General features: G+C 40.6%; 1 protein-coding gene across 5 annotated transcripts; it reads left to right on the top strand.

Annotated features, from left to right (window-relative positions):
* The first annotated feature begins 3,097 nt into the window (after positions 1 to 3,097).
* ubfd1 (ubiquitin family domain containing 1) lies at positions 3,098 to 22,980 on the top strand. Of its 5 annotated transcripts, none has more exons than XM_043711693.1 (8): positions 3,098 to 3,202; positions 6,673 to 6,793; positions 8,417 to 8,704; positions 10,316 to 10,524; positions 15,185 to 15,250; positions 17,002 to 17,107; positions 18,414 to 18,496; positions 20,727 to 22,980. In XM_043711693.1, the coding sequence occupies exons 1-8, from the start codon at positions 3,140 to 3,142 to the stop codon at positions 20,835 to 20,837; spliced, it is 1,047 nt and encodes a 348-aa protein (XP_043567628.1). In that variant the 5' UTR covers positions 3,098 to 3,139; the 3' UTR covers positions 20,838 to 22,980. The 5 variants fall into 5 exon arrangements, with proteins under 5 accessions (XP_043567628.1, XP_043567629.1, XP_043567631.1 ...); XM_043711696.1 differs by lacking the exon at positions 6,673 to 6,793 and adding an exon at positions 7,890 to 8,082 and having other exon boundaries at positions 3,132 to 3,202; XM_043711695.1 differs by lacking the exon at positions 3,098 to 3,202 and adding an exon at positions 3,254 to 3,282.
* Positions 22,981 to 23,455: the final 475 nt, after the last annotated feature.

Consider the following 23,455-nt stretch of genomic DNA (forward strand, 5'->3'; position numbering starts at 1 on the left):
GGCGGAGTCGAAGGAGTTGGGAGAATGGGATGGCGTTTTTACAGGGGGCAGGATGGGAGGTGGTGTAGTCCAGGTAGCTGTGGGAGTCGGTCGGTTTGTAGTAGATGTCCGTGTTGATTTGTTCGCCTGAGATAGAAATAGAAAGGTTGAGGAAGGGGAGGGAGGAATCTGAGATTGTCCAGGTGAATTTGAGGTCGGGGTGGAAGGTTTTGGTGAAGTGGATGAACTGTTCAACTTCCTCGTGGGAGCACGAGGCGGCGCCGATATAGTCATCGATGTAGCGGAGGAAAAGGTGGGGGGTGGGGCCAGTGTAGCTGCGGAAGATGGACTGTTCCACATATCCTACGAAGAGGCAGGCATAGCTGGAGCCCATGCGGGTGCCCATGGCTACTCCTTTGTTTTGGAGGAAGTGGGAGGATTGGAAAGAGAAGTTGTTCAGGGTGAGGACCAGTTCAGTCAGTCGCCCCTCCCACAAGTCCCTCCTCCCTACCTTTTATCTTAGCCTGCAGGACACACTTTCCTCATTCCTGAAGAAGGGCTTATGCCCGAAACGTCGATTCTCATGTTCCTTGGATGCTGCCTGACCTGCTGCGCTTTTCCAGCAACACATTTTCAGCTCTTGTTTAAAGTGCTGTCTTATTGATGAATCATTAAGTCAAAGGCAGCATTTATTTGCTTAGGAGGATGTAAAAAAACTCCCATGATGCTATTTTGAAGAAGAGCAGAGGAATTATCTGGTGTTCCATTCAACATGTATCCTGCAATCAACTTCATCAAAACTTTTTTTTATTGCCCGTTATCACATTGTTGTTCAGGGAGCTGGCTGCTGCATTTTCTACAATTTAAGAGACTATGCTTCAAAAATAATTTGTTGACTTTTAGATGGCCAGTCATGGTGAAAAGCATCATGCAAAAATGCAAGTCATTGATTTGAAACATGAGCCATGTTTCTCGAAAAGTGCTGCCAGACCAACTGAGTATTTCCAAGTATTTTCTGTTAAGTCTTAAGTCTTTGTTCCTCAGGTTGCAAAAGGAATGGAAGTGATGCACGGTCAGGATCACAGCTGTGTCTACTTTTATTCTCAGATCATAGACTTTCACCTTTCATCTTAAAACTTTCTGTCTAATGAACAACAAGTGGGTCTTTAAATGACCAGAAGGACAAATAAGATTTAATTTGCAAAACATGTTTAGGATGAAATCAAGACATTAGTATATATACTGGAGTTTGAAGGTGCGATAAACAGAGTTACCCTTAAAATTCCAAGTGCCTTTCATCCCAACCATCACTGAAGTGAAACTGAAATATGGGTCACAGATCGGTTTTGCTTGGATTCAATAGCATTCAGACCAGATCCTTAGGTTGCTATTTGGAGTGTCTGGGGTCAGTTTGAAGGAATGTGTTGGGGAGGGTGGTATTCCCAAGCTTTGCAGAGAAATTCCTTCATTTTTCCCTTTAAAAGGCTTTAGTAGTGATAAGTACACAAGTACGCTTGAGGCTTTCTGAAAACCCTTACTAAAGTTATGATTGGGAACTGAACTCGTATATTTCTGGTCCTGAGGAAGGGTCACTGATTAACTCTGATTTCTCTCCACAGATGCTGTCAGATCTGCTGAGTTTTTCCAGCTTTTTCTGTTTTTGTTTATAGTTTCCAGCATCTGCAGTTCTTTGATTTTTTTTTACAGCTTTCCCCAGGTTACGAATGCCTGACTTGCGAACGCCTGTATTTACAAACTAAAGCCTATGTTTTTAAAAAATTGAGTTACGTACAATGGTTTGTACTAACGAATGGGTGAACTACTTTGCGGGACGCTCAAAACACTACGTGTTTTCAGTGGTTCGTCAGCCCAAGGGAGAACAATGCCACATTGTCATCCTCAATGACAATGATGTCTTAGACTTGCTTGAATCCCATGCTGAAGAACTGACTAATGAGGACCTTATGGAGTTGGAGCAGCAGATGATAGCATTTGAGGAAGAAGGCTGGGCCTGAGAAACGCCAGAATCCAAGAAGGTTTTGACGAAGGAATTGAACATGGATGGCAAAGTTAGAAGAGCAAGATCCTAATGCAAAGAGGTTCACCAAAGTTTACCGGATAGTTGCCTACGGCCTCAGCTGCTACAAGGCCATCTCTCTTTCTCAATTACAAATACTGTGCTGTAATTACATTTATTATTATTACTACATTATATTTAAGATGTTTTAAGTAAAATATATACTATATACTAAGACAAACATTTGACTAATTGACACTAGATGTGAACTGTAACTCTTCCGACTTACATACAAATTCGACTTAGGAACAGACTTAAAAATGGAACTTGTTCATAACCTGGGGACTTCCTGTACATATATTTTTTATCTTCAGCCCACTTGAAGTATTGCAAATGGTGGAAACATTACCTAACTGTCCAAAGGGCCTTAGTCCTAGAAACAGTAAAAGTATCTCTGCCTTGGACCAAGAGTAGATTAATCCAAATGAGCAAAACCATGCACCCAGCTCAACTGCATAATTCCCTGAAGGACATGGGAAAGGTTCCTAGTGCTGGCAAATGGGACTAGATTAATTCAGGATATCTGGTCAGCATGGACAAGTTGGACTGAGGGGTCTGTTACCATGTGGTACACCTCTATGACATTTGTAAAGTTTTGATTATTATAAATGGGTCAACACTAAAGTAATTATAGTTAATTTTGATTATATCACGTTTATACGGTTGTGAATACCTTTTAAAGAACCTTTAAGAGAATACCTGAGAGAAAATACTTTTTAAAATATTGAAAATAAAAAGTGTAGATTCACTAAATTGTCAGAAATGGTGTTAGGTTGATTACAGCTAACATAAAGACGACAGACCGAAAAAGCTCCTTCTGCAACCATTCCCTAAATCAATTCATAATTCACCAGGATTCCTTGACTGTGAACCACGCCCACCGGTTGCTAGGAGAGCACCCGGCTGCCAATCAATAAGTCTCCGCCCACCAACGACAGCAAACCACCAATCAACCGTGCGAGACCTGCCCATCACGTGACCGATCTCATGTCAATCATGAAGGAACGCGCCTGTGGGCGGTCTCAGATATGACGCCGTTGCTGGGAACTGCCAATCAATTTAGGGCGCTGGGCCAGGAAACGGATGTTGTCATCACGTTCCCAGCAGGCGCCGGGCTGTGAGGGACAGCGATGGCGGCTAGGGATGGTAGGTAGTGGTTATGGCCGAGTGCTGAGCTGGGTATCCCGGTCTGTCTGCAGAGAGACACTGCTCTCTTTGCTGTGCTGGTTGGTGTTGCATATGCATTCTCCCATTGTTGGGGTCCCACTATCACGAGATGTGTTGAACAGAGACTCGAGGCCCAGTGTGATCAAGATGCAATCACTTGAGGAGAGTGGAGTTATCAGGAGACCAGGGTGCGAGGGACGTGTGGTGGGGCGGTGAGCTTGGAGACCCGGGTGTGAGGGATTTAGCTATGAGGTGTTCTGGTGGGAGACCAAGGTGCGAGGCATTTGGCATGGGCGTTGGGGAGAGGTTGTCTGAAACCCCAAGATGTGAGTGTTTTGGAGGTGGGTTTGGGGTGGACACCGAATGAAAGGAATTTTTTTTTAGGTGGGGGTAGACGTTGTTAGACGATAAGGGGCAAGGTAGCAGTGTATGAGGATGGTGTTGAGCTGGAGATCAGAATATGTAGGTGAAAATATTGACATCTTTGCTGGCTTCTCTGTATAACAAAGTCATTGTAGGCAGGATGTGGTAACAGCTGAAGTTCTTTGCAGTTATGGAAGGTTCAGGACATTTTCAATTGCTTGAATCTTTTCTAAGAAAAGGTTCTGTTATTTTGGATACTGTGTATGAGTGCTTTGGGACAGTACAGATTGACTGATGGCTGGTGATTTTGAACTTATGGTCCCCAAAACATAGGGAATTGGCTCTGAGGAATAGAGGGTTTTCATAATCTGATGTCTGGGTTTTTTGTAGAGATTGATTTTGTCATAGAGCTGTATTACATGAAAACCGATCCTTTGGTCCATGCTGATGATATCCAACCTAATCTAGTCCCATTAGCCAGCACTTGGCCCATATTCCTCTAAATCCTTCCCATTCATATACCCATCCAGGTATCTCAAGTGTAATTTTACCATCTGCCTCTACTTTCTCTGACAGCGCAATCCATACACACACCATCCTCTTGGTGCAAAAAAGTGCACCTTTTAAATCTTTCCCCTGTCACCTTAAAACTATGCCCTCTAGTTTTGGACTCCCCCACCCTGGGAAAAAGACCTTATCTATTCACCCTATCTGTGCTCCTCATGATTTTATAAACCTCTAAGGTCACCTCAGTTTCTGACGCTCCAGGGAAAATAGCATCAGCTTATTCACCCTGTCTCTCTAGCTTAAACCCTTCAACCCTGGCACAAACCTTGTAAATCTTTTCTGAACCCTTTTGAGTTTCAAAACCTCCTTCTTAAAGGAAGGAGACCAGAACTGCACACAATATTCCAAGTCGCTTAACCACTGTCCTGTACAGCTGTAATATGACCTCCCAACTCAATGCACTGACCAATACCAAACACCTTCACTATCCTGTCTACCTGGGACTCTACGTTCAAGGAACTATGAACATACACTCCAAGGTCTCTTTATTCAGCAACACTTGCAAAGATCTTATCATGATTTGCTATTGAATGTTGTATTTTGTAGCCATAGACATGCCAGATTTAGAGGAATTCATAGTGTTCTGAGCAATTCACATGTTTTAAGGGCAGCAGCTGTTGAATGAAGTCTAAGGTTTGAATTTGAGAAACAGTAACCAATTTTGTCAGCTGTGTGAGGTTTCGTTAAGTTTGTTTTCTGTGAGTTGCTCAGTTTACTGGTGTAATTAAAAATGAACAATAGGTTTCTGACCTCTGGTTAAAGAAGAGAATGGGCAGAGATTGTGAAGAATACCAAAGAAAGTTGAGGTGACAGGTGTGTAATGACATACTTATGAGAACAACCATCAGAATAATCGGCTTGGATGATGAAAAAGTTGAAGTAGTCTGTCCAGTCTGTCTCATCCAGATCTAAGCTAATATGTCATCAGCAATGCCTCTTGCCACATTAGACAGAAAATAAACCCCTGTGAAATACCAGGGAATTGCAGTAACTTGTATAAATAACAGCACTTATGCCACCCTTGCCTACTTCTGTAACTTGAGATCCTTAAAAATGAAACTTTTTTTGGAAGTTTTATGGTGAATCCAGACTTGCCTCATGTTCCATTCTGTTTGAGGTCATTGATTCAAAAGCATAACATCCTGGTTTCTGATCCAAATATTTTCAATACCCTCCAAGGCACATGGTTGTTCTCTAGTTAACAATAGAATTGAAGACCTGTATGGGTACTTGTAATAATTGGATTGTTATGAAAGCAAAAGTCACAAAAAACTGGTTAATATAAAACGTCTGAAGAAGAGAACGATGTTTGGGTGGAGGGTGGTTTGAAGATTTTTTTTAATGTGTCCCAGTATTAATTTGTACAGAGTAGTCATTCCTTGTTTGAACAAAACTAGGTCTTGCTGGCATGCTTTAAGAAGAAACAGAAAGAACCACAAGGAGAATAGGTTAGAAATATTACTTCAAAAGTGAACTTGCATTATGGTGAGTTCTGCAGTGTGCCCATATTTGCTTCTTAGCTCAGTATGTTAAGTTGAAAAAGGTGATGGGTATAAAAACAAAAAGCTGTTAACATTCAGCAGCCAAGGCAGCATCTAACGTTTCTTGTTGATGGCCTTTCAATGAAACAGATGTATATGGGATGAATTTCAAGCAGTTATGTTGAAGGGGAAAGCAGGAAGGAGAAGAACAAAAGAACAGGCAGATCTATAATTGACTGGCAGGAAGGAAAGACTGGATTTAAATGCATGGGAGGAGATCAGGGGAGTTTGTCCTTGTGCCAAGAAAAAAAGTAGTGACCAGATAAGGCAATACTGATAATAACATAATTAGGGTTGAAGGAGCAAGGAGAAAATTCAAAAGTAAGGAAATTCTAGAGCTGGGACTCAGGCTTTGGTGGAGTAATTGAAGTCTGATTTGTAATTGCCTAGAATTGGAGCAGAGCTAAAATTTTGGTACATTGTAGGATGAGAAAGTGAGGCAGAGGTTTTAGTGAAAATTAACAAGGATGAGAATTTTAGAACTATTTAATCACTGCACTGTTTCAAATGTTACTGGTGATCTGTAGCTTTAGTTTAAACAGTTGGAATAGTTCTGTATAATAACTGATCTGGCATACAGATCTCCAGCAACATGTGACTGGAATGTCAACCAAAAAAATGAGCTGATGTCCTGAAGTAAAGCTTGGATCCACAGCCTTCTGATATGGGTGCTTCCACCTTTAAACAAAGTTAACCCTTTCATTCCTTGAATAAGTCACTTCAGATAAAAAAAAGTCACCTGAATCATTTATGAAGGTTTTGAGTTGTAGCAAAGTTTTGAATATAGGACAAAATTAAGCAGAATTTTCCTAATTACTTTTCAAATAATCAAAAGTTAATGTTCAACTATGAATAAAAATTGTATATTAATTTTTAAAATGAGAAAATTACATCTTCCCCAATCCCACAACTTGTTTTAAGGCGGTTCATTTATGAATTGTTTCTAGAACTAAATAAGTTTTTATTTTGTTTAAACAGGGAAGAAAGTCTGAATGTTTTCAACTTACGGAGAGCAACCGTTCTCTGCTATTTGGAAGTGATCAGTATTTTATCAATAAACGATGTCGTCTTGCATGTTGCTGCTGGATTAGATTCATGTGTAAGCATTGCATATAAGGAGGTAGACTATGTTTTAAAGCTGTGTGGAGCTAATTTAAGGAATGTGCACCATTGTCCAGTAGCTTATTCTGGCTACTTAGTGTGTGTATCTATAGGTTGTCCCCCTGCGCCACCCCACCCCACAGAGCTGTCACAACTGAAGTTGGTCTTATCCTTGCCTAGAACATAAAGATGTTTTGTTGGGAAGCTATAACTGTCAAGTTATTGAATTGTTGGAAGGGATTCTTACTTTTTCGCTTTATAACACATTTTGAATACCTATTTAAGTTATAAGCCTCAAATCTATTCTGATGGCAGTGAATTGACAGACTGTGGGGTCTGTGATTGTTGTCGAGGCATGCACGTAGGTCAATAGAACATGAGAACTCTATCTTTTCATTGAATCATGTGTTGGGGTCTCTTAATACTTTGTATGAAAGTTGGCACTGGTGATAATGCAAACCTAAGCAATTTATGTAGTCCAGAACTGATGCTTGGCAAAAAAAGGCCATATGAACAGCTGTAAACCCACATCCTTCCTTGGATGTTGGTTTGACTGTTGAAGCTCCTATATTTTACAGCAAGTATATACCCTATGTTTATTTTAGAATGCTAATTGGATAAGGAATGTTTAGCACTTTAGAAGGGATGCTGTCCCTTTCTGTTGACATTGAGCTCTTTCAGTTTGGCGCTCTATAGCTAAACACCAAAAAACTGACATGGAAAATTTAGTTAGTAGGCTGTCTTATATTTTTGTTTGAACATCTTCTAATGCTTTAAATTAGAGGCTAAACATCCCTTTTCAAACAGTGCTTTCCAAATACTATCACAGGCCTTTACTGTACCAACTTAATTTTTTTTTGTAATTAATCTCTGCTAGAAATAACACTTTTAAAATGTTTCTGTAGTGATGTTTGTGAGCAGTTGAAGCACGGCTAGAGAAGGATCTTTATAATATGTAAGCTGCATGGGGAAGTTCTGTACCTGATACTGGTAGAGGTGTACTCTGCTGGCTGCATGGGTGTTACAATTCTTTTTGTATTTGCAGATGTTTTGCTTTCGTTTGTTGTGTTTTTGATCTTTGGCTATTTTTGTAGGTAAGTGGCACAGCCTTGCCCTGGGCCTGCTATTAGTCTGCAAGCTGACCCGTATGAACCAATGATACGCAAACATTGACTTATTGATTTTATTTGACTGGAGGGGATAGTAATTGGGTTAAATGTTAGAAAAATTAATCTTCCATGGATTGACTGCTGTAAGATATCAGATCAAGATGTGGACTTAATGCAGGTACTGTCTTGGTCATTCTACCTTATTTTTGTTTAATTTAGTTGGTAATTTAACAGAGGTAATTTACGAATAGAAGAACCCTTCAGCAATGCATGTTTGATTGCTAGACAGTATTATGAAATGGCCAATTGTGGGAGAATATAGTTAATGTGAGTTCCATAAGCAATTTCCATTGTAATGTAGCAATTTTAAAGAGAAAGTTGACAAAAAACTAACAGGAATTCTGGTTCTGTGGATGTGAAATTGACACAAGTTTTAATATTTTATAGATTAATTTGAATTCTGATATTCAGATAATTAATAACCTTCATTTTCTTTTCATGCTTAACTGTAGGGGCAGACAGTAGTGGAATGGAAACAGAGATTTGCAAAGACATCACCATTCAGAAAGAGAAACCAAGCTGTGGGACTGCTGGTGACGGAGATGCTCAAACCTTGCTGACTGAGCAAATGGAGAATGAGAATGCACTTCCTCAAACTTCAGTTAGCAATGGTGGAGAGTCAAGTGCAGAAAAGGAAATGGTCGACCTGAAAATTATTTGGAACAAAAACAAATATGATTTGAGAGTTCCATTGGATAGTACAGGTGCAAGTTTGAAAGAAAAGATTCACGCACTCACAGGTGTGTTTTACTGGAGCGGTTTGGTTCATATTAACTTTCCTGTCATGTTCTGCAGTTGAGGATCACAGATGACAGATGGTTGGACAATGCTAAACCTTGGTATACTGGGGAAAATGCTGGAGTGTCATTTTTGCCATTAATTGTCCTGAATTATATAGCATTTACAGTACAGAAAGGTGAATTCAGTTCAGTCTGTGGTGTTTATGCTTCACACAAGTATATTTTCATCTCTCATTATCTCACTATCAGTATATCCTTTTATTCTTTTTCTCCCTTGTCTGTATAGCTTTCTCTTAAAGAATCCATGCAATTTTCATGTATTGTGCAAATATGTACATGTAATTTGAGTTCCACTTTTTCATCCTCGTCTTGGTGAAGAAGGTTCTCCTGAATTGCTGTTTGGATTTGAAGACCTTGTATATCTTGAATGGAGAGAACTCCTTTAAGTTACAGGAAGCAGGTTTTCTCTCTAGTCCTTGATACTTGTGTGGTCATTTCTCTCTCCCATTCAAAAAGGTACTGAGTTAATTGGATTTTCATTGTCGCAAACTGTAAATCAGAAGTTTGATTGCTACTATATAATGTTGTGCATTGTTAAATAGTTCATCAATGTATCTTGCCCTTGTTTTAACGTAATCCACCACCATGGAGAGATTTTTCTCAGTAATTTAGATATTTGGCACAAGAGTACAGTACAAAATACTGACTTGTGTATTAATTTGCTGTTTTCTCAGTCTTGTCAAGATCTTGAGTACCATTAAGGGAAACAGAAGTATTTATGCTGGTGCAATTGTTATTCTGACACTTGACTGTGCTCTACTGTCTCACATTTTGCTGTAATTACCCAAGAAATGTTGATGGAGCATTTTGTTGCATCTAAGTTGTGCTGTAGTTACCCTGGGAATATATGATTGTGCAGTGTAGAAAGAGCTTTAGTCTGTTTTCAGCCCATGCCTTAAAAATATTAAGTGCAGCCATAGAGGCAGCCTTAGGATATCATGCTGTACTGATACTGGCTGGTACCTCTCACCATTGCCATGATGGCACCATGACTGGCACGGTGGCTCAATGCATAGCACTTCTGCCTCACAGGGCCAGGGACCTGGGTTCAATTCTAGCCTCAGGCGACAGTCTGTGGAGTTTGCACATTCTCCCCATGTCTTCGTGAGTTTCCTCTGGGTGCCGCAGTTTCCTCCCACAATCCAAAGATGTGCAGGTTAGGTGAATTGGCCCTGCTAAATTGCTCATAGTGTTCAGGGAAGTGTAGGTTAGGTGCATTAGTCAGGGGTAAATGAGAGGAATGGGTTTGGGTGGGATACTCTTCGAAGGGTTGTTGTGGACTTGTTGGGCCAAATGGCCTATTTTCACACTGTAGGGATTCTATGATTCTTTGATATGAGAGATGTATAATGTTGGAAACTTGGGAGGAAGAGACCAGGGATGAGTAATTATGTAGATAGCTCTGGGTGCAGGGGTTGGGGTGTAGATTTCATACCAGTTTTCTTATTTTCATTGATCCTGACCTGATTCTCACTGGTCATAATAACGATGAGCATCTTATCCCAATTTTTCAAGGATTGGACTAAGATCAATACTCCTTTCTCTTTGCAGGTCTCACTCCTGCTATGCAGAAAGTTATGCACAAGGGTCTGCTCCAAGAAGATAAAACTTTACGTGAAATTAAAGTGACAAATGGTGCAAAAATAATGGTAATTGGATCAACAATTAATGATGTTCTAGCGGTAAACACACCAAAGGAAGTGGTTCAACAAGAGGCCAAGGCTGAAGAGCCTAAAAAGGAACCCCTATGTAGGCAAAAGGTAAAGTGTTTTGTACAAAAAAAAACTACTGGATAACGTGAGAAGGAGGCTTTTTAGCTCCTTGAGGCTGTAGCAGATCATTGAGCCTGCAACAGATCATTGAGCCTGCAACTGCAGTGGGGGCAAGCCACTCAGCCCCAGTGAGTCCACTGTCCGATCATAGCTGATCTGTAACTTTATTGTTTACTATCAATGCTCCATCTTGACTCACCTATCCAACAAATTTTCATTTAGCTCACAGTATCTTAAGGGAGCAAGCGAAGCCTGATTATCTCCATGTTGTCCATGCTAGATTGCGTTTCTGACTTTATGAATTAGGAGCAGGAGAAAGCCATCAGGCACCTCTAAGCTCTGCTTTTCAGTAAGGTCACAGCTGATCTGATTGTGGCCTCACCACCACACCCATTCCTTCCTTCTCCTCCCAACCCCGTGCCCCAAAAAAGTCATTTGTTATTCAAGAATCACATCCATCTCTGCCTTTAAGGGTATTCCATGCTCCTCCACATTTCACTCTGGGGAAACAGTTCTGAAGATACCTGACCCTCTGGAAGAAAATGTTACACTTAAATGGGAGGATTTTCTTATTTCTAAAATGTATACATTGGTTTTAGTCTCTCCCACAAGGGAAATACATCCTTTTAAGTATCCACCCTGTAATGTTCTCTCAGTTTAATTCTTTTAAACTTAAATAGATACAAGCCCAGCCTTTCCTCGATTGCTGCAATTCAACTGCGATTTTTCTCACGCCGGCCATAAAATTCAAGTGTACGTTAAGTAAATCTCATCTGAATTGCTAATGCATTTTAAATCTTTCCTTAAATAAGAAAACAATCCTTCTATAACTATAGCTAAACATCCCTCCTTTTATACTCTATTTGTCTTCTGACTCTCAGCAAGGGCACTCTGCCTATATATGTATGATTCTGTAATTTCCAATTAAGTAAATGTGGACATACTCCCTTTTCCTCTCACTATATTCTTCTGCAAATGCTTGCTCACTCACTCTTTATCTCCTTTCAGACTACTTCTGTTCTCTCAACTTTTTTTCCTACCTATCTTTGTATCATCAAATTTAGCAACCATACGTTTGGTACCTTCATCCAAGTAATTGAAAAAAGCTGTAAACAAATTGAACCTCAATCGGTGATCCTTGTGTACACCGCTTGTCATCTCCCAACCTCAATGGCCCATTTATGCATGCCCTCTGTTAACTAATCAATTACCTCTGCGTGATAAATACCACCCTCTACACATGAGCTCTTATTTGCATAGTAAATTTTGTGGCATCTTGTCAACTACTTTCTGGAAATCTAAATACATGTTCACAGGTTCTCCTTTATCCCAAGTTCCTCAAGAACTCTAAATTAGTCAAACATGACTTCTTTTCACACAACCATATTAACTCTACCTGATTTGCATTAAGATTTATGTCTTGCTAGACTCTCTTGCAGTTTGTGTTGAGCTAGTGTCACTGTCTTCTCTAGTTTTGTGGATCAAGCTGCAGAAATAAAAGTGGATCTACTGAGACTCTAAGGATTCTTCACTATCAAACTCCTCAGACCTTTACAACCCTTGGTCATTTTATATGCAACTCCCTGTGGGATTCATGTGTAGGCTGCAATTGGAGGATAGCTCATTGCATTCCTTTGGGTTATATGCGTTTACAAGCCAGATATCTCTCCCTATCCTTTGCCAGACTGTAGTTCCTTCCGTTGGTATCTAATGAAGGCACAATTGACATCTGACTGGTCAATGGTTGAATGAGAGAAAATAGGAACAGTCATAGATGTACAGCATGGAAACTGACCCTTCGGTCCAACCCGTCCATGCTGACCCGATATCCCAACCCAATCTAGTCCCACCAGCCAGCACCCGTATCCTCCAAACCCTTTCTATTCATATACCCATCCAAATGCCTCCTTAAATGTTGCAACTGTACCAGCCTCCACCACATCCTCTGGCAGCTCATTCCATACACGTACCACCCTCTGCGTGAAATAGTTGCCCCTTAGGTCTCTGATATCTTTCCCCTCTCACCCTAAACCTATGCCCTCTAGTTCTGGACTCCCTGACCCCAGGGAAAAGACTTTGTCTATTTTATCCTATCCATACCCCTCATAACTTTGTAAACCTCTATAAGGTCACCACTCAGTCTCCGACGCTCCAGGGAAAACAGCCCCGGCCTGTTCAGCCTCTCCCCGAAGCTCAGATCCTCCAACCCTGGCAACATCCTTGTCAATCTCTTGTGAACCCTTTCAAGTTTCACAACATTTTTCCGATAGGAAGGAGACTAGAATTGCACGCAATATTCCAACAGTGGCCTAACCAACGTCCTGTACAGCCGCAACATAACTTCCCAACTCCTGTACTCCATACTCCGACCAATAAAGGAAAGCATACCAAACGCCTTCTTCACTATCCTATCTACTGTGACTCCACTTTCAAGGAGCTATGAACCTGCACTCCAAGGTGTCTTTGTTCAGCAACGCTCCCTCGGACCATGCCATTAAATGTATAAGTTCTGCTAAGATTTGCTTTCCCAAAATGCAGCACCCCGCATTTATCTGAATTAAACTCCATCTGCCACTTCTCCGCCCATTGGCCCATCTGGTCCAGACCCTGTTGTAATCTGAGGTAACCCTCTTCACTGTCCACTACACCTCCAATTTTGGTGTCATCTGCAAACTTACTAACTGTACCTCTTATGCTCGCATCCAAATCATTTATGTAAGTGTCAAAAAGTAGAGGGCCCAGTCCTTCAAGTCTGCTATGCCATTCAATAATATCCTGGCTGATCATTCAACTGAATACCCTGTTCCCACTTTTTCCATATGTACTTTGATTACTTTAGCCCTAAGAACGATCTAACCCCTTTTTGAAGGCATTCATTGTTTTGGCCTCAATCAATTCTTTTTTTTCCCTGTGGCAAAGATTTTCACAACCTCACTACTCAAAGAAATTACCCCTCATCTCCGATCTAAATGGCCTACTCTGTGTCCTTAGATTGCGACCCCTAGTTCTCGGCATAAAGTAACTTTTCATAATTATAGAATGGTTACAGTGCAGGAGACCCATGTTAAAGTTCCAACTGCTCCAGAAGTGTGTAAAAACATTGCTGAACAAGTTGTCTAGAAAATATCTAGAATAGTTACAGCACAGAAGGGGCTATTGGGTCTTTTGTGTCTGTTTGGATAGTTTCAAAAACTATTCAGCTAGTCTCACTCACTCCATCCTGTTCCTGTAGTCCTACTTTTCAGATAATTGTCCATGTTTCCTTTTGAAGGTCTGCATTGAATTTGGCTCTGTTGCTTTCTCTGGCAGTGCATTTCAGGATTTAAATTTTTTAAAAATATTCTTTTCCCTCCTGCTGCCTTAGAGTATTTTGCCATTAATCTAAAATGTCTCTGTAGTTCTTGACCGTTCTCCCAATTGGAACCATTTCCTTTCTCTCTCCATTTGACCTGGATCTGATTACTTTTGAGCACCTCCATCAAATTTCCTCTCCACCTTCAATGATGAGAACAGCCCCAAGGTTACTAGTCTGTCCAGATATCTGGTTCCAAGGATTCTCAATCTTTTCTGCAAACTCTCCAATGTCTTCACCCAGAAGTTCTGTTGAGGCCATACGTATGTTATATGCAGGTGGTTGATAACTTACTTTTGTACTCTGCCTCTAAATTAAGTTTTCTTTTAAACATTTGTTTCTTAATATGTCCAGCCAGCTTCAAAGATTCCTGTGCATACACTTCCATATTCTGTGCCTTTTTTAGAACTATATCCTTATGTTTGGTTGGAAGAACAGGATAGGTATCACTTTACAACTCTTTGTATTGAATTTCATCTGCCATGTATCTCCTATCACCATCCTCCTGTCAGTTCATTATACTCGTAGCTTTTACCATCTGCAAATTTAGAAATTGTACTTCATCACCTTCCTCTGCATGGGTGGGGGTATGATTTAGAGAAAGGAACTCACTACACAGTCCAATGTCGTTAAATTTAAGCACTGTTGTAAAATAATGCCCATCCTTGGTGTACGCTGTTTGCTTAAAAAAAAATGGTGCTGCTTGTTTGCTTCCAGCAAAAATGTTTTTGCACCAGTGGAAAGAAGGCTCCCAAGAGACATTTCTTATTGAAGGTTCTCATTCTAAGGGGCATGGATAAACTAGAACTTAAATAAGGCGCACGCTGTCTGACTGTGGTACATACTTCAGCTCAGGGAGGTAGATACCTGGAATAGATTGCCTAAAGGAAGTAATTTGGGTTTGGAGGGATATGGGCCAGGTGCTGGCAGGTGGGACTAGATTGGGTTGGGATATCTGGCCGGCATGGACGGGTTGGACCAAAGGGTATGTTTCCATGCTGAACATCTCTATGACTCTAGTCTTGGAGAGAACTTGGTGAAGTTGGGTAGCTTGTTTTTAATATTGTTCTGAGGCAGTTTAAGATGCAATTTATTGAATTTTGGGACTGTTAAGATGTACCTTTACGTATGTTCCTGCAGTTCACAGGAAGGGGTTCAGTAAAATACAACTGAGTGCTCTTTTCCATCACACTATCATTGGGGGAAATACTTTCAGACTGGCGTTTCAAGTGAGTTTACTTAGCTGTGTCTTTGACATCTTATGATTTCATTGGCTGTTATTTTTTTTCCTTCTAGCAACACAGGAAAGTGTTAGACAAAGGAAAACCGGAAGATGTCATGCCATCCATTAAAGGTGTTAAGGTAAGTTGCTGCATTTGGTGTTTGTGCTTTATGAAAGATCCTTGGTGTTTCTACCTGTTGCCTATGATCGATAAGGATCTGCCTTATTTCTGAATTGAAAATTATGGGTTCAAAATCTACTGAAGATACTTGAGTGCAAGTATCCATGCTGACTCTCAGTACTGAGGGAGTCTTGCCATCTTTCAGCTATAGATCTCTCCACTGGTTGTGAAAAATCTCCTGAGAGATTTTTCCTGGCCATAATAGGAAGGGGAGCTCCTGCTGCTAATTTGTAAAATGTCTTTTGAAAATCCAGGTATATCAGATAGCTTGAGGAAGGTTGCAAACCAAAGAAAATCACTGACTGAGAAATCTGCCCATCACTGATCTTTTACTCATGAGAATTTTCAGACTGTATGCAGAGCTAAGCCCCATTTAGAGTACCTCATCAAAAATTGCAGAGACAAATGTAGGGTAAAGCTTTTTTTGACACTGACAACTCTAGGACATCTCTGCAGCAGTAACTGAGTAGTGTCCTTGGTTTAACCATCTTTAACTACTTCATCAATGACATTCCCTCCATCATAACATCATCACCATTCACAAATCCTCACACAGAAGCAGTCCATACCAAAATGCAAAAAGATCTAGACAGTATCCAAACTTGAACTCTCAAATGAAAAGTAACATTTGTGCAGAACAAATAACAGGCAGTGATTATTTTCAACAAGAGAATTTTAACTCTTGCACCTTGACATTCAGTAGTATGTCACTGAATCCCCTGGAGGTTACTATTGACCTGAAATTCAACTGGACTAACCACGTAAGTATGATGGCTACAAGAACATGTCTGAGGCAATGAAAACAAAGAGCTGCAGATGCTGTATATCAGAAACAAATAGAAGTTGCTGGAAAAGCTCAGCAGGTCTGGCAGCATCAGAACTGCTGAGCTTTTCTAGCAACCTCTTTCTTTTGAGGCAATGATTATAAGTAACTTAGCTCATGATTTGCCAAAGCCTGTCCACAAGGCACACGTCAGGAGAATGATGGAATGCTTCCCACTTCCCTGGTTGAGTACAGCTCTAACAACAATCAAGCTTGACATCAGAATAAACCATAACTGCAAATGTACAGACCCTCTATCACTGCTACTCAGCAGCAGAATGTACCATCTACAAGATGTGCTGCAGAATTTCACCAAGATTCCATTTGCTTCCAAACAAATGACCATTGCCAACTAGAATTGCAGGATGGCAGATACATGAGAACATCACCTGCAAGTTCCCTTCCAAGTTACTGAATGTCCAGGCTTGCAACTATATCACTCTTCCTTCTGTGTCACTGAGTCAAATTGTAGAATTCCCTCCCTTTAATATCTGTGTAAGTGTACCTATACCAAATGGACTGTAGTGGTTCAAAAGGCAGCTCTCAACCATCAATTAGATATGGGCAGTAAATACATTGAATTTTAAAAAAAATTCCATGAAGCAGTCCAAGATTGGCTTTTGAATAAAGGTCCTTGTATGCTTTGGTCTACTATACCCCCCACCCTGAACCCAAGTAGGCTGTATTGGTGTGATTGTCTACAAAGACAGTTTAATTTGTTGTATTTAAGTTTGTAATTTCCATTTTGCAATTTGGCTCCCCTAATGGTTGAGATTTGTAATTCTTGGAAGTGCTCACTCTAATGTGTTGAATGGGGGTAGTCTGATAAGCCACTTTATCCTTCAAAGGGCTGTGATACTAACTGGTTCACCCTGAACATTCTGCAGGAGCGTTTACCGAGTGTACCGTTATCGGGCATGTACAACAAGTCAAGTGGAAAAGTAAGGTTAACCTTCAAACTGGAGCAGGACCAGCTCTGGATTGGAACCAAGGGTGAGTGTTACAGTACATATGTTGCTTTGATTTGCTAGGTATAATCAGTAGGTTTGCAGATGACATCAAAATTGGAAGTGTGGTAGACAACAAAGAAGGTTACCTCAATGCAATGGGATCTTGATCAGATGGGCCAATGGGCTGAGGAGTGGCAGATGGAGTTTAATTTAGATAAATGAGAGATGCTGCATTTTGGAAAGGCAAATCAGAGCAGGACGTGTACACTTAATGGTAAGGTCCTAGGGAGTGTTGCTGAACAAAGAGACCTTGGAGTGCAGGTTCATAGCTCCTTGAAAGTGGAGTCACAAGTAGATAGGATAGTGAAGAAAGCTGTTGGTATGCCTTCCTTTATTGGTCAGAATGCTGAGTAGATGAGTTGAGAGGTCATATTGTGGCTAAACATGACATTGGTTAGGCCACTTTTGGAATATTGGGTGCAATTCTGGTCTCCTTACTATAGCAAGGATGTTGTGAAACATGAAAGGGTTCAGAAAAAATTTACAAGATTTACAAAGTAGGAGGATTTGAGCTACAGGGATATGCTGGGGCTGTTTTCCCTGAAGTGTGAGGCTGAGGGGTGATCTTATAGAGGTTTATAAAATTATGAGGAGCATGGATGGGGTAAATAGACAAAGTATTATCCCTGTGGGCGGGGAGTGCAGAACCAAAGGGCATCGGTTTAGGGTGAGAGGGGAAAGATATAAAAGGGACCTATGGGGCAACTTTTTCATGCAGTGGAATGTGTGTGTATGGAATGAGCTGCCAGAGGAAGCGGTGGAGATTGGTTCAATTGCAACATTTAAAAGGCATCTGAATGGGTATATGAATAGGAAGCGTTCAGAGGGATATGGGCCAAATGCTGGGAAGCAGGACTAGATTAATTTAGGATATCTGGTTGGCATAGACGAGTTGGACCAAAGCGTCTGTTTCTGTGTTGTACATATCTAACTCTGACTCATTGCTCTCTTTTGGAACAAACCTTGTATGTGGAATGATGCTTGCACGTCCATTCTGAGGAATCGTTAGAATATGCTTATGTAAGTGCAAATTTTTGCAGTGGAAGGTATCTGGGCAGTTTTCTTTTCTGGTGTCACCTATATTTTAAATGGACTTTCTGGCTGATTTTTTTTTAAAATTACTCCATCCTAAAATAGAATAGAAAACAAACTAGCTGAGAGCAATTGAAAAAAGTGGGTAAGTGAGATTAATTGGATAATTGGTTGAAAGTGTTCTTGGGAACAATAGCTAAATGGACTCCCTCAGTACAGAAGATTTTGTGGGTGACCATTGTTTTATTTTTTAACAGAGAGAACAGAAAAAATCCCTATGGGCTCTATCAAAAATGTGATCACTGAACCTATTGAAGGACATGAAGACTATCACATGATGGTGAGTTCTGAGCCTAGTACCTGATGAATATGGAGGGCATAGGGTTTCTGGATAATTGGGTGTGTTGGTCTATAATTAATATGCATAAATGTTTTGAGGGTTTCCTGAATTGATATGGGATCTGTGGCATATTTGGTTGAGCTGAGATGCTTGGAAGGTGGGAGATGGGAGAGTGATCGGGTATAATGGAGTCTGGCAGAAGAAAATCATAGATGTTTGTATTGGATCAGTTGAAGGAAGAATAGAGTATGTGATGGAATGGGTAAAAACAATGACTGCAGATGCTGGAAACCAGAGTCTAGATTAGAGTGGTGCTGGAAAAGCGCAGCAGTTCAGGCAGCATCTGAGGAGCAGGAAAATCCTGATGAAGGGCTTTAGCCTGCAACATCGATTTTCCTGCTCCTCGGATGCTGCCTGAACTGCTGTGCTTTTCCAGCACCACTCTAATCTAGACTGTGATGGAATGGCAGTGCAAAAGGTGTTCTTGTGTTGAAGTGGAAATAATGGAGTAATTGAGGCTTGGTTCATTATCAGAGATTGACTTGATATGGTAATACAGAAATGTTCACACTTTCAAAACCCCCCCCCCCCCCCCCCCCCCCCCCATCTTATCCTCTCTGTGTCTTGTTAGCACAAATATATGTGGACAACTCTCTGCCACTCTAACCAGCCACTAGGTTTGGCTTACTTGTAACAACAGACCCAGCAATGTGGTTGGCTCTTAACTGCCTTCTGGGCACTTAAAGATGGGCAATAAATTTTGGCCTAGCCAGTGACACCCACATCCTGTGAATAGTTTAAAAAAAAACTGCACCTGGTTGAATGTCTTGTTATAGCATGGTGTTATGCTTAATTTGCCCATTAATCCTGCAGTCCATATAGAGTCAAGGGCAAATGCTGTGAATGTTAGCACTAGGTAGTTGGCTTGATTCTTTCTTGATTATGCTCTCCTCTCTTGCCATTAAATTGTTGATTTAACTCCCCTGCTTGGATGGCTATCTGCTCCAAGGTGTCAAGGTCAATTTAATTGTTCGTCCTCTAGCCACAACTTTCAATTCCAAGAATCCTTGCTGCTTTCATCAAGCTGCATTCCTGCTAGTAAACTTAAGTACCAAAGAAACATGATAATACTAATTTGCTGGGCTTTCCACTTTCTCAAACAAAGATCCAGAATAATTGAAGAAAATGGGAAGCAGTGCACAAATGACAAAGTTTTAAAAGCTATTAGATTGTGCCATCGAGAAAAGTGGAGTGTAGAAGAGGAAGAGAAGGTTTTTTTCCACATTGCAAGTTTGTTTCTGTGTACAATTCAGTTATCAGGTATTTCTAAAAGTTCTTTGCCTCGGTAGGCAGGTGGGATATTCCAGTTGAGTGGAGTCTGAAGGAAAGGTTTTTTTTTCTTTACCCATTGCCATTAGGATGTTAAACCGCTCCCTTTTCTTAAAAAAAAACCCTGTAGTTCAGAGGAGGATTGAGCTCTGCTGGTGACCTTGCCAGTATTACTTTCCTGACTCCACCAAAAAGAACAAAATAACTGGCTGTCCATCATGTTGTCTGTGGATCTGCCCTTTGCACGTGCTGCTTTCCAGCCCAGCAGTAATGTGAAGTGATTTGAAATGCTTTGATATTAGTTAATTTTGTATAGATGTTCTTTTGCAAGGTTTGTGAAGGTTTGTTGCTCAGGTTGAGGTTTAGGATGTAGGTTTGCTCGCTGAGCTGTAGGTTTGATATCCAGGCGTTTCATTACCTGGCTAGGTAACATCATCAGTGGCGACCTCCAAGTGAAGCGAAGCTGTTGTCTTCTGCTTTCTATTTACACATCTATCCTGGGACAGGCTAAACAAAGACATGCCAGAGAATTCCCAGAGGCTTGGCACTCCAATCACAACGCCATAAACAAACACACAGATCTAGATACCATCTATCAACCCCTCAGAAAACAAACAGTAAATTACATCACCGCAAGCCCCAGGAACCCCCATCCAGGACAAACATAAATGGAAAGCAGGAGACAACAGCTTCGCTTCACTTGGAGATCGCCACTGATGATGTTACCTAGCCAGGTAATGAAACGTCTAGATATCAAACCTACAGCTCAGCGAGCAAACCTACATCCTAAAGATGTTCTTGTTTCTGTGGCTAAGATGGCTATTGTCACTTTTTTCAGGTACGTTCCTAATGCAGTTCTAATCTCACTCGTTGATTTTGTTTTTTTAATTGCTTTTTCCAGGCTTTTCAGCTGGGTCCGACTGAAGCTTCATACTATTGGGTTTATTGGGTGCCTACACAGTATGTTGATGCAATCAAAGATACAGTTCTTGGGAAGTGGCAGTATTTTTGAATGTGCCTCCACCTCTGGCAGTGAAGGATGGACTGAAACCAAAGGACTATAAAACTGATTAATTGGAACTTTCTCATACTGGATTGTAATTCTTCCTTCCCTCTCCCTTCCCAACCCATGGAAGATGCCAACAATGATTTATAAAAATGTATTGGAAGATCCTCACCAGCAGCTGGAGGTGGTATGTCCAATCTGACTTTACCTTTGAACTTCAAATTCAAAAAAAATCAAAGGAAAACTCCAAATTATACGAAGTTCTGTAAGAGCCACAATTACTTGCAGGTTATGCACTAGAAGCATTATTATATTTTCTGTAACATGGATAACCTCTCATCCAGGGCTGCATCTCTAATAGTACAGTGGGCCTCTACTTACTTGTACTCCTCGCTGCCTGGTCCTCCTATTGTGTGTGGATCTATTATATCAACTTATATAAAGCTTAATTGGAGTGTTTATTTCTATAAACAAGCTTACATTACATGTCTGTTCTCAGGACATTTTACAGTCAGATGCCTTGTATTTAAATAACTTCTCCAGTTGTCTCCTTAGTATCTCAATGGCATTCTTTTGACTTGCCTTGTTTGCAAGATCCAAGGAAAAGGGAGAGTGCAAAGAGAAATTAGTGCACAGTGAATTCTGTTTGTCTGCCATCTTAACTTTAGAACTGGCTTTGCTAGTTAATTGCATTAATTTTTCCAGGCACAACACTATGCAATTAAGCGGAACCCACTGTACTTCCACTAATTTCTGTTGAGGGATTTAAAAAACCATATTTGGGTGAACCATGTAATTGTACTGTATGTGCTGAGTTTTTTAAACCTGTTGCCATAATGCGGTACTGATTTTTTAAAGTTGCATGACCATTTCCACATCATTGGTTTTAGTTTGTGTAGCTTGATGGGGCAGAGGATGATTCTCAAAGCATTTTGTCCCTGTTGGTAAGTTTCAAGATCTTTTTATTTTCTGACTTGAGCAGAGTTGGTCCAGGTAGATAGTTTTACCTGGGACCCCAAAATGGGGGAGTGATCGAGGATAAAATGTTCATTATTTTTTAATGCTTGATGTTGAAGGATCTTCATTGTAGTGCCATATGCACCTCTTCTCTGGGTTATCCTGTCAATCTGTTCTCATTATAAAGTTGGTAGTATGCACTCAGCCAGGTCAGGTATTGTCATTTGAACAAATAAAAATAATTACATGTTTTTAAATAACTTCAAAATTGAACCTGATTGTTCCTTCTCTTCCACCCCCACCCTACGCTGTGAGCAAACTTTTCAACAATTTTGAAATGATAGAGCAGCAAACAATTTTCAAATCTAATTGGTACTTCCACTTGATGCAATACAATAGTCCGTGATAAGAGGCTATGTGGGTTTCCAACTTGTTTGCTGTGTAATTCAGTTCGAAGTGGTGAAAAGAGTTCTCGACTTTGGTAACCTCTCAAACTGAGGTGTGTGCCACCAATTCACTTGGAAAATTTTCCAGAAAATGCATTGTTTAGAACAATGTAGATGATCTTTGCTTTGTTTCTAACTAGTGGTTGAAGCACTTCTAATATCCAGCATTGCATCTGGCCTGGGAGGTTTTGATAGGACATTGCAGAAGGAGTTTTACTCTGTACTTCATGTGTGCAGTGCCTACCTTGGAATTATTTATAAAAGTGCAGTAGAAGCTTCTTTCTGTACTGTTTGCTGGTAAGGATGACTGCACTTGTGGCAATAAATGGCAGTTTCTAATCATTGAGCTTTACTTGAATTCGTATAAGTCAGAGTGAGATGTTTTGATTTAATGGGCTTTAGATAAAGTTTATAGATCATAGACCAGATAACTATGAAACGAGGTGCAATATTTAAGTGTAAATACCATCTTTCAACAAAATAAATCCTCTGCCCTGTTCTGGAATTTTCCATGTGTGGAAACTGATGCTATGGTTTAGATTGCAAAAGGTCATGCAGCTTTTAATACCACTTATCTTGCAGAATGCATGATTCAAGCACCCAAAGTATCTGGTGAACTGAGGGAGTTGACTTGGTTTTAGAGTTGCACTGCTTCTGATTTTAGTGCTGACCATTAGTTAGCCCGATGTTTAATTCTAAGACTAGTCTTTATTGCCAATTAAAGTTTGTTACTTTACAGTATTAAACTTGTTGTCTTTTGTGTATCTGTGGAATATCACCCAGAACTACACTAAAAGCAAAAAAAAGTATCCTGGAGGTCTGGCAGAGAAAAACAGTTCATATGAGTGCAGTGTTCCAAAGAAATAATTGGACTCAGACATGAACTGTCTCAAATGATACGAGACTAGATTAGATTAGAATACTTAGTGTGGAAACAGGCCCTTCGGCCCAACACGTCCACACCGACCCGCAGAAGCGCAACCCACCCATACCCCTACATTTACCCTTTTTTTTTAAACCTAACACTATGGGCAATTTAGCATGGCCAATTCACCTAACCTGCACATCTTTGGACTGTGGGAGAAAACCGGAGCACCCGGAGGAAACCCACGCAGAACGTGCAAACTCCACACAGACAGACGCCTGAGGCGGGAATTGAACCCCGGTCTCTGGCGCTGTGAGGCAGCAGTGCTAACCACTGTGCCGCCAGACCTGTTTAAT

The sequence above is a fragment of the Chiloscyllium plagiosum genome, chromosome 21 (assembly GCF_004010195.1).
Source record: "Chiloscyllium plagiosum isolate BGI_BamShark_2017 chromosome 21, ASM401019v2, whole genome shotgun sequence".
Classification (NCBI taxonomy): Eukaryota; Metazoa; Chordata; class Chondrichthyes; order Orectolobiformes; family Hemiscylliidae; genus Chiloscyllium; species Chiloscyllium plagiosum.

What these genes read in the sequence shown, in the direction of transcription:
- ubfd1 (XM_043711693.1), top strand. Translation starts at nt 3,140, where the DNA reads ATGTTGTCATCACGTTCCCAGCAGGCGCCGGGCTGTGAGGGACAGCGA. An exon ending in AGCGATGGCGGCTAGGGATG is followed by an intron (nt 3,203 to 6,672) that starts GTAGGTAGTGGT and finishes TTGTTTAAACAG; the next exon opens with GGAAGAAAGTCTGAATGTTT. An exon ending in AACCCCTATGTAGGCAAAAG is followed by an intron (nt 10,525 to 15,184) that starts GTAAAGTGTTTT and finishes TTTTCCTTCTAG; the next exon opens with CAACACAGGAAAGTGTTAGA.